Genomic DNA, 10,867 nt, shown 5'->3' with positions numbered 1-10,867 from the left:
TAAGCCCCCTGAGGGACCTTAACTCATTGGCATTGTCAAGCATACCCAAGACATAACTGTGTAGAGCACTAATCTTTTATTAGACCTACTGGAAAATGGCAAGAAAATTGTCCTTTTCTGCAAGCTTTTGGGATCAAAGTCCTTTCGTCAGGGTCTGGGCAATGTGTAGATGGTACAAGATGGTGAAAAGTCCCAATAGGTAGGAAATAAACTTCCTTTTTGCACAGAGGGAGCTGAAGATGGAAGGCTGTCCCTCTGGGTCCATGAGAGTGTCTTTGTGAGCTGTGTTGAGTAGCTCTTTGATGTGTTGGTCAGGTAGAATTCCTTCCCTGGAGGTGTCAGATGGCAGGCAGGGGGGTAAAAAAAAACACAAAACAAAAAACTTCCTTGTTGTTCTGCAATAAAGTTTTAAAATCCAAAATCAGTTTGTAAGCTTAAAATCCACACAATTAGTAAGTTTAATAATTAATGTAGTAAAATTGGATCTGAATATTTTAATATAAACAAGTGCTTTTGCCAAACAGCTGTATTCACTGTTACTAATAATTACTGTCAATTTGTTGCTTCAGCACTGTCTTATACCCCATCCTCATTAAAAATTTAGGCAATTTTAGTGTCAACACCTACACAGTCAGATGCGTCACTAATTGGCTGGAGGGCTGCACCAAAAGTGTGGTGGTGGATGGGTTGTTTTTGACCTGGCTGGAGGTGTGCAGTGGGGAGAAGTGGACACACTAGAAGAGAGGGACAGGCTACAACTAGATCTAGACAGGTTACAGAGGTGGGCGGATGAGAATAGGATGGGATTCAGCACTGATAAGTGCAGGGTGCTGCACCTGGGAGGAAGAACCAGCACCATACCTGCAGCCTGGGGAACTTGCTTCTTGTAAGCAGAGAGGGAGAAAAGGATCTTGGATTCGCTATTGATTCCAAGGTGAACATGGGCTGCCAATGTGGGGATGTGGTCAGGAAGGCCAACCGCACCTTGTTGTGCATCCACAGATGCATGTCAAGCAGGTCCAAGGAGGTGATCCTCCCCCTCCGTGCGGCACTGGTCAGGCCGCAGCTGGAGTACTGCGTCCAGTTCTGGGTGCCGCACTTCAGGAGGGATGTGGCCAGCCTGGAGAGGGTCCAGAGGAGGCCACTCACATGATCAGGGGGCAGCAAGGCAGGTCCTACAAGGAGAGGCTACGGGACCTGAACCTGTTCACTCTCCACAAAAGAAAGCTGAGAGGGGATCTGGTGGCTGCCTATAAACTTGCCAAGGGGGACCAGCAGGCAATGGGAGAGTTCCTGCTCCCCCAAGCACTGCTGGGAGTTGCAAGGAATAAAAGCCATAAGCTGACTGTGAGTAGATTCAGGCTGGACATCAGGAGGCACTACTTCATGGTCAGGGCGGTTAGGAGCTGGAACCAACTTCCAAGGGAGGTGGTGCTTGCCCCTACCCTGGGGGTCTTCAGAAGGAGGCTAGACAATCACGTAGCCGGGGTTGTTTGACCCCAACATCCTTTCTTGTCCATGGCAGGGGGTCGGACTCAATGATCTGCTTAGGTCCCTTCCGACCCTACCTACTATGAAACTATGAAAGTATTTTATTAATGATTTTATGCCTCCACTGTCAGAGCAGAATTGCAAGAAGGAAAAATATATGATGGTATTATCATCAGGGCTTAGGATGTCTCAAAGCAGTGTGGTATACAAGAAAGCAACAGTGTTCTGTTCTGTGGAGCATTTGTTAATGGAGGCGTCAGAACATAGAAAGTACAATGCTATTACTGTGCTGCATTGTAAGGGATTGTTTCCAATGGAAATAATGGGTTCTGATAACAGTAAACAGCCTCAATGCACATTGTATGACATTTTGCAACAAGTGTGATTTGTATCTTGCCATAATATTACTTTCTTATTGTTATGATGGTTGTTTGTAGCGAGTGTGATTGTCCACTTTTTGTAATTTATATACATGTTTACTTCCATACAGTCCTGTAAACCTCTTGTTTGTGTGGAGGGGGAACCTTACAAACAACTTGGTTTTTTGTATATACAAAGTGAGATACTTTAGAGGGCCCTGATTTTCACAGGTTGGATTCCTATCACTCTAAAAATAAAGGGCCCTTTAAAATTACTCAAATTTGGGTGTAGGATCAAGAAAATACAATTAAATATCATAGACTGCCTTAGTTTTTATTTTAAAAAAACCTTTCAGTTAGTGAGTAAAGGATTAAGTGAATACCAGAAAACTAATTGGCTACCTGTGCCACATCCAGGGGGGTTATATTTAGAGAAATCTGCTTATACTATATGTCATATAGTTTGTATTTGTTGTCATCTGTTTCCTGTCACTAAATGGACTTGATTGAAAACAGTCTCCCTCTTTTCAAATGTTCATCTGTTTATTTTTCTGCATTTTGTTCCATCGAAAGGGTAAGCAGTAGGAGAACCAGATGAACTATTTAAAACAGGCTGTCTCCTGTAAAAGTCACTTAAAATTAAAGGCGAGAGTACTATTATGTAGTTTATAAACAAGTATAGAAGAAATGTTTATGGAAAACTTGAAAAATTCTCAAATGCTTACAAAGTTTGGCAGCCATGTTTTTAGCTCTGACATTAAGTTGCATCAGATATTCTCAGAGTTTAAATAACCAGTGACTTTGTTTTGAAGTTGGTGAAAATTATTAATCCTTTAATATCCCTGAAAATTGGCATGTTTTTCTTTTAGTACATAGATACAAAGTTGCATTCTTGTAGTCTTGGCAGAAAGTTTAAATAGTTACTGATCATAGTATTTTGATTTCAGCAAACAGACATTCCTACTTTTTTCCGTATTTTCTACTTGATCTAGGAACTTGAGTATTGCTTGTTATGTCTTCCTGAAATAGAATTTAAAAGTGGAGGTTCATTGTGAGCGGATATGCTTCTTTAATCTGCGTCTCAAATTTAACTTCTAAATGTCAACATTCAGGAAATAGCAAAATGCAAGGTTTCAAGCAGGAGCCTCGGAAGCAATTTCAGCTTCGTGTTAAAATTTAATTTCAAGTATTTGTTGTCAATTCGTGATTAGTATTTGTTTTGTTTTTTTAAGGTACCAGTATTTTTTGCAAATTAAACAAGATATTCTTACTGGAAGGTAAGTTCTTTGTTATGACCATTTTCAGAAATAAAAAACCTAAACTGCATGAATAAAATCTTAAGAGTATAAACTATAATATTTGCTTAAGTAGAATTATTTTCTTTTGGATTTGGAACTTTATTATAAATATTTATCAAAACATTTTTTAATGTTGGTGTCTGTGTTGTAAATGACTGTTAGATTTTTCAAAGAGAACATAATTCATATAAATATATATTTCTATTTGTTTTTATGTTTAAAAATTGTAGATTACCCTGTCCTTATAATACGGCTGCTCTTTTGGCTTCCTATGCTGTTCAGTGTAAGTATAGCACAGTATATATGAGTCCATAACTGCAAATTGTACCTTGCATACTTCTGGTTATTTGGTGATCATTTTAGCTATCGTATGTTATTGAATTGTAATAAGTACATTTAATGGATTTTACAGTGTTGTGAAATCAACACAAATATGTGGGGAGGGTTTCCCCTATCAGCAAGGGGAAGTGGCTTCTTAGCCACTTAGTGGTGTATCTGCTGAAGTACTTGGTACAAAGAAGTTTTACTGCTAAGTTTCCATATCCTTCTCCATTTAATATATATTAAGAAAAAATTTCCATATACTCTAAAGTATAATAAGTTTCTTTCTCAGGCATGACACTTGGAAGGGCTTTACATGTCAAAATTTCTTCCTGTGAGCCTTCAAAGATGAATGGAACAGGGTGTTCTGGTGCTGTCCAGCCAGATTGTTCGATTTGCCAATTTTAGGCAAATCAGCAGGGCTATAAAGGGTTGGATAGTAAATATCTTTATGGCCTTTCCTCCTTTTATCTTTTGGTGTTATAACACCTTTAGTAATTCTGTAGATGAGCTGAAGAAAATATTGTAAAGTTAACTTGTTGAAAATCAGGAAATGACAAAAATTGGTATTACATTGATTTAGTTCACACTATTGTGAATCTTCTTCTGAATAGTTTTTTTCATACATTTTTCCTGATGTGTATATATAGCAGTTAATCTGTGCAACTCTTTTTATGCCAGGTAAATAATCCATAAGTCTTTATCCAAAAATAGGTGGTATATCCTACCTGTACAACTTTGGTTAGTAATGAAAACTTGTAAGATCACTGTGCCACTTATCTTCCTAGATAACTTAGGGTTGGGTTTTTTTTTTTAAATTAAATGCTGTGAATTGCATAGTCTTTGAAAAAGGGCCAGGGTATCCATGTGGATAATATTCATACAATGATATACAAATCAGCTTCCATTTGGCATACTTATTTTAACCAAAGAAGCTGTTACCTTCACCAGAAAAGTAGCATGCCTGGAGACGCTACTATGCATACCATGGCTGCCACTTGTTACGAGCTGCTGTGGCAGCAGGCCTTTGTTTAAAGTTTCCCAGTCATTGGGTGCTTTAGTCCTCCAGTAGTTTTAGGTGGGCAGCACAGGCTAACAGTCTGGCAAGGACTATGGCTTGGTTCAAAGTAGAAGCTGCATTCCTAGGGATAAGAGCCAGGGGCAAGAATAAATCGCAGATCGTAAAGTTTCTTGCGTTTTCCACAGCTTTTTCGTATCTGTCTGATTTTTAACATATGGTTGCTGATTCCTATAATTCTCCTGATTATGTATTAAATCTTCTTGGTTTTATAACTTATTGACTGTGGGGAATATGAGTTCGGAACACTTGACCGTCAAGCAGGCCTCTTTTCTAAGGAGGATTCTTGTAATTTCTGAGCATGTGCTAAACAAAAAGTGTGATTCTTTAAGCTGGCAAAATCTCTGCTAAGAGCTGGTAAAGCTGAGGCACCCTGGGCCAAAGAATTGACCCCTTGGCACATCTCTGTTTTCAGTGACTAAGCAGCAAATGGCAGAGGAGGTTTGGGGCTGAAGGACACTGCTGAGGGTGTAAGAGCACCCTGGAGTGGGTCTCAAAGGTACAGCTGGCAGAATTTGTCAGTGTATCACAGTACTAATTATTGGTGTTATCTTAAAGTGTATTTTTTGGCAAATTTTTCTTTGTTATAGCAGATAATAAATTTTAGATTTAAATATGCAGTAGAGGTTATTTTTAGGTGTCTTAAAGCTGTAAAATATGGCTTGAAATTGTAATACATTTCTATAAAATTTTCTGTTATGTATTTCATACATTCAGCTACATGTATCTGAGCCAATAACAAATTAACAATAATTTCTTTGTCCTTCTGGGGATGTTTTGTCCTAGATTGGATGCGTCATTTTTGTAAATCATATATTCTAGAGAGCAAAATAAACATCTTTTTTAGGAAAGTGAGTCCTCATAATGTTATGAAAGCGTACACACGAAAACTGATTACTGAACTATGTTGCAGTAAAACTGTTGTTTAGAATTAGTCATTTTGTAGGCAGTGAACAAATTTTTATATTTGAATGTAAATATTTTCATAAACCAGCTTGCCAGGCACCCACTTGTCATACAGGTTCCTTTTTTAAACTTCTACAATGAATTAATAAGTCATTTTTTATAAGAAGAAAAGAGAAATTCAGACTTGCTGCTATAGAACTTAAGGTGGTTAACGTAGTCCTGGCCGTAGTTGTTACATATGCTTGTGCTAAGCAAATAATTTTTTTTCCCTTTTAATCTTTTAGCTGAACTGGGAGACTACAGTCATTCAGAAAACTTGCCAGGCTACCTCTCAGACTATTCTTTCATCCCTAGCCAGCCTCAAGACTTTGAAAAAGAAATAGCAAAATTACATCAACAGCACATGTAAGGATTTATAGAAAAAAGTCTTACTTGGTCAAATCACTTATTGCCAATTGCTGTGGTTTTATAGGAACATGCCTAAATTTCTTGTTTGAGAATTCATTATAAATATTTATTTACAATACAGTATTCTTACAGAAGGTTTGTATAAAATATCACTAAAGCTTGGAGAGGAAGACTCAGAATAAATGCATTTACTTTTCAACTAATTTGAAGTAATGCTACATTTCTTTGCTAAGAATGTTTTTAGTCATTCAGAACTGTCTGCATAATATTTCTGGGTATGCTGCCTAGCAGAATTTTATTTTAGGTGTAAATAAAGCTTTTTCTGCAATTCATCTGATTCTTTCTCTTGTGCACTTCCATGAATCCCTACTGCATGGCTACAAAGAAATGAATACATTATATTCAGTATAAATTTCCTAAGTCTTATGGTTCTGAATAATTGATAAAATTTCAGTTGGAGTCCTTTTTTTAACACATTTGTTTGAAATTGGGGGGGTACTGACTGTGTTGTTTTATGAGCTTTCAAAATTATCAATTGCTGATTGAATCCATATTGTTTAGATTCAATCAAGCATGTTGCAAATTAAATTACTGTTAAGGAAAAATAAACAATTTGGGTTTGGTAATAATGCAAACACTAAAACCTAGGATAAGCCATGGGAAAAGCAGATACTCTTTTTGTCCTAAATACAGACGGCCACAAGTGTTTCTAGATTTTTTTTCACTAATACTTCATTTACAGACACTTACACGATGCGGTAATATATGTGCCTTAGAGTCTGTATCTGTGTGTACTACATATCCCTACATGTCACACCTTTTTAAAAATTATTTTTTCTGTATAGAGGCAGAAGTAACAGGGCTGTAAGCCTGCACATCATATGTGGTGACTAATCAAAGCAGCAGTTTTTTACTTGGTCTGTAACTACTTCTGTTAACCTCTTTCTTCCACAGGTGTACTGCCCATTTCCCTTTCTAAGACCCCTGCCAGATGTGCAGATAAAACCATGATTGGATATAATGCACAGTCCATATGCATGGAAGGAGGCGTGATTGTAGGATCGATTGTTAGATCCCATTGCGCCTTATTGTCATCGCAGGAGGTGCTTGGGCTCCCCTTGTACCAGCAAGTAGCAAGCTCCTGCGTCTGGGAGCCCCTCAGCTGATGGGGTTGACCATGCTCTCTTGTGGCTAGGAGCCTTGACAGCCATTTTGCCTGGCATGCCACAACTGGCCCAGGCTCTGGGCAGCTACCACTGGCCACAGAGTCTGGAGCTTGCAGGAGGCAGCCAATAGGCTGCAAGCTGCCTGGGCTGTGTGGCCGGCAGCCAGGAGGCTGCAAACAGCTGCACCGGGGTCTGGAGCCCTGGCATCAGCTCTGGCAGAGGTGGTGGCTGCATGTATGCCTATGGAAATGGGGCAGCACAGCCCTGCCCCCTCCCCCACCCAGAGGCACACATGCACCCACTGCCAGCAACACGGATCTCTGTATGCATGCGACATCACCCAGACCTTCGATGCATATGCCTAGGAAGGAGGAATGGAGACTTTCCATCCCCGCTTTAGGGCAATACAAAGGCCAGAGGTTTGGCGCCGCCATAGCTGGAGTTGTATAAGCATCCAGAAATCAAACCCAGTTCTCCTGTGTGGCAGGCAAGGCTTCTACCACTGAACCACAGGGGATTCCACATAGTAGGGTGGAACAGAAGTAACTGTTCTACCAGGCGTTTAGCATAGGCTGGGACTTTGGAAGGGAATTTTGTGCCAAAAAGCTTGTTTAACATTTTTCCAACTGTGAGGTTAGTCCAGTAAAAGATATAAGAAGCATTATTTATTTGATAATATGTTCCATGGGCTGTCATAGCTATTACAACACTGCTGCAGTATAGAGTCTAATCAGGCGTTTCTCTGTTTAACAAATTACTGTGGTGCAATAATGTGTGTAAATGAGTAGAGAATTGAGAAAGCAGATAAGAACAGTTGAACTAAGGTATTAATATCTGGATTAATTAAAGGTTCTGGGCATTTTATGCATATTTAACTCATTTCTCTCATTACAGAGGCTTGTCTCCTGCAGAAGCAGAGTTCAATTATCTCAATACGGCACGTACCTTAGAACTCTATGGAGTTGAGTTGCACTATGCAAGGGTAAGTTTGAATGAACTGGTTCTGTAATATAAAGGTAGAGAATTGTTTGTGGTTCTGGAAGAACAGTTTTTAAGGAGATGTCCTTCACTTTCACACTACCATTGCCATTTTAAAAGAATGACAGAGGTCAAACTTGAGACGGGTACTTTAATTGTTTACTTAACTTTGGCTAAACAGGACTGAGTAGCTTGAATTTACTTCCTTAGGATTTTACATGTGTTTAAAAAGAGGTAAATGTTTAAATACCTTTTTCAAATCTGGGCACAAATAAAGTGAACATTAAGTTAATTATTTGCCCCATGTTGCATGATAGTGCTTTATGTGAGGTACCTTTGGACTTGAGAGAATTACTGGCTGCTAAGATGGTCTGATTTGCTTTCTTGTTCAAGTGATGGGAAGTTTTGTCATCTATTGTACACACTGTAAATGAAAACGGGCATCATTTTGGTTCTTGTTAGAATGCTCCTAAGTGGGCCACTCGTAAGGACAATTTTTTATTCCATTTCCTGAAATCCTCCCAAGCACAGATTTACTTTTTGCTGAAAGCACTAATCTTTAACAGCCTGGACACTTGTATTCAAAATACATCATATGCTGTGATCTGGAATCTGATTCTAAATACAGAACATTTCTAAATAACATTTTTTAGGTAGTCATGTTTAATAATTTATGAAGTAGTCCACCCCACTTTTGCTTATTCTGATAAATGTATTTGATAGGATCAAGTGATGGTTTTGTAACATTTAGGGTGCAGAGTTATTGTTAGAGAAAACTAAAATAGCAGAAATCTTGTTTGTGGCAGAATTTCCTGCCTCCAAATACTGGCATAGCCACTTGGCTTTAGATAAGAACATAGGTCGCTAGTTGAAATCAGGCTGACTCAGTAACAACCATACTACTTAACTTGTGGTTCATACTTATGTGTGAATGTCTAATAAGTTTTCTTTATGTAATTTCCACTGCTCTAAATGCTTCAAAAATTATGCTTTTACAAATCTGTTTAAACAAATCTATAAAGTTGAATATATAGTTAACTTGGCAGTTCTAATATAGTTTAAATTATTCTGCATGAAATTAAAAAAAATAAAACCAGGTGTTTCTGGGTATAATTGAGAGAGAGCCTGATTCTTCTATAGCAAAAATTACCTCAGTTTTATCTCAACTCTAGTTTCCCTGGAAAAATAATTGCATGTGTACATACTCAAAACCCCACAGAACCCTCTACTCTGCCACAAAAGTTACTCCACTTGTGCTGAGTGGATTCAGGTTTTTGCTGGCACTTGTCAACCAGCTGAAGGTGTTTGAAGACACTTCTATGCTTTCAGCCAGCTGCCTTTATCCCTTACTTAGCTCATGCCCTTCTGGAGTGCATAGTTTCATAGATGTAGGGTCAGAAGGGACCTAAGTAGATCATCAAGTCTGACCCCCTGCCCTGGGCAGGAATGAATACTGGGCTTATGACCCCTGGTAGATTTGAGCTCATATGACCCCAGCTAGATAATTATCAAGCCTCCTCTTAAAGACCCCCAAGGTAGGAGCCAGCACCACTTCTCTTGGAAGTTGGTTCCAGATCCTAGCTGCCCTGACTGTGAAATAGTACCTTCTAATGTCCAGCCTGAACCTACTCTCAATCAATTTATGGCTGTTATTCCTTGTTACTCTGGGAGGCGGTCGGGGGAACAGGGACTCACCCATTCCCCCCTGGTCACCCCTGGTAAGTTTATCGATGGCCACCAGGTCCCCTCTCAGCCTTCTCTTGTGAAGACTGAACAAGTTCAGGTCTCGTAGCCTCTGTCCTGGGATCATGTGAGTGGCCCTCCTCTGGACCCTCTCGATGCTGGCCACATCCTTCCTAAAGTGTGACACCCAGAACTGGATGCAGTACTCCAACTGTGGCCTAAACAGTGTCGCACAGAGGGGAAGGATCACCTCCTTGGCCCTGTTTGTGATGCATCTGTGGATACATGACAAGGTGCAGGTAGCCTTACTGACCACGTCCTCACATTGGCGGCCCATGTTCATTTTGGAATTGATAATACTCCAAGATCTCTTTCTGTCACTGCCCTGACGAGAAGGGAGTTCCCCATCCTATAGGTATACTGCTGGTTCTTACTGCCCAAGTGCAGTACCCTGCGCTTGTCTGTATTGAATCCCGTCCTATTCTCATTTGCCCACCCCTGCAACCTGTTGTATCCTGTTCCTCCCTTCTAGCGTGCCCACCTTACCCCAAATCTTGCTTTTCACCCCCTCGTCCAAGTCACTGATAAAGAGATTGAACAGTGCGGGCCCGAGGACAGAGCCCTGGGGGACTCCACTGCCCACATTCCTCCAGGTCTAATATGACCTGTCCACCACCACTCTCTGGGTGCGGCCCCTCAGCCAATTTGTGATCCATCTGACTGTGTAGGCATCAATGCCACAGTGGCCTAGCTTTTTAATGAGAATGAGGTGGGAGACCGTGTCAAAGGCCTTCCTGAAGTCCAGAAAGACTACTTCCATTGCGACACATGCGTCCAGTGATTTTGTGACCTGATCATAGAAGGCAGTCAGGTTGGTCTGACAGGACCTGCCCCTAATGAAACCGTGCTGGTTGCCCCTAAGCATCTTCTCCCCTGCTTGTTCCTTGCCTGATGTGGTCCTGGTTAATTTTCTCAGAGCTCCATGAGCCAGAGCACCACAAGTGCTTGTAAAGCCATGCCAGGGGGCCCGCAATGACCCCTGCCAGTTCCCTCAGCACCCTGGGGTGGAGAGCATCTGGACCTGCTGATTTGAACACGTCCAGCCCCTCCAGCAGTCCCCTAACTCAGTCCTCCCTGACCCTAGGACTGACGGAGTTTCTCCTGAGTCTGTCCTGAATT

At 40.4% G+C, this 10,867-nt stretch overlaps 1 protein-coding gene across 2 annotated transcripts in view; it reads left to right on the top strand.

Moving 5' to 3' along the window:
* Positions 1–10,867, top strand: part of PTPN4 (protein tyrosine phosphatase, non-receptor type 4) — a 179,377-nt gene that overhangs the window by 65,276 nt on the left and 103,234 nt on the right. For both annotated transcript variants that reach the window (XR_002098532.1, XM_019522616.1), the window contains exons 5-8: positions 3,083–3,127; positions 3,379–3,431; positions 5,738–5,858; positions 7,922–8,009. Coding sequence is in view for 1 of the 2 variants with exons in the window: in XM_019522616.1 (XP_019378161.1) it covers positions 3,083–3,127; positions 3,379–3,431; positions 5,738–5,858; positions 7,922–8,009 (307 nt within the window). In the remaining variant the exon portion in view is untranslated. The remainder of the gene's footprint in view (positions 1–3,082; positions 3,128–3,378; positions 3,432–5,737; positions 5,859–7,921; positions 8,010–10,867) is intronic.

Source organism: Gavialis gangeticus, unplaced genomic scaffold, assembly GCF_001723915.1.
Source record: "Gavialis gangeticus isolate Ggan-Ray unplaced genomic scaffold, GavGan_comp1, whole genome shotgun sequence".
Classification (NCBI taxonomy): Eukaryota; Metazoa; Chordata; order Crocodylia; family Gavialidae; genus Gavialis; species Gavialis gangeticus.
The sequence above is the reverse complement of the archived record's forward strand: the minus strand, read 5'-3'. Positions and strand labels throughout refer to the sequence as shown.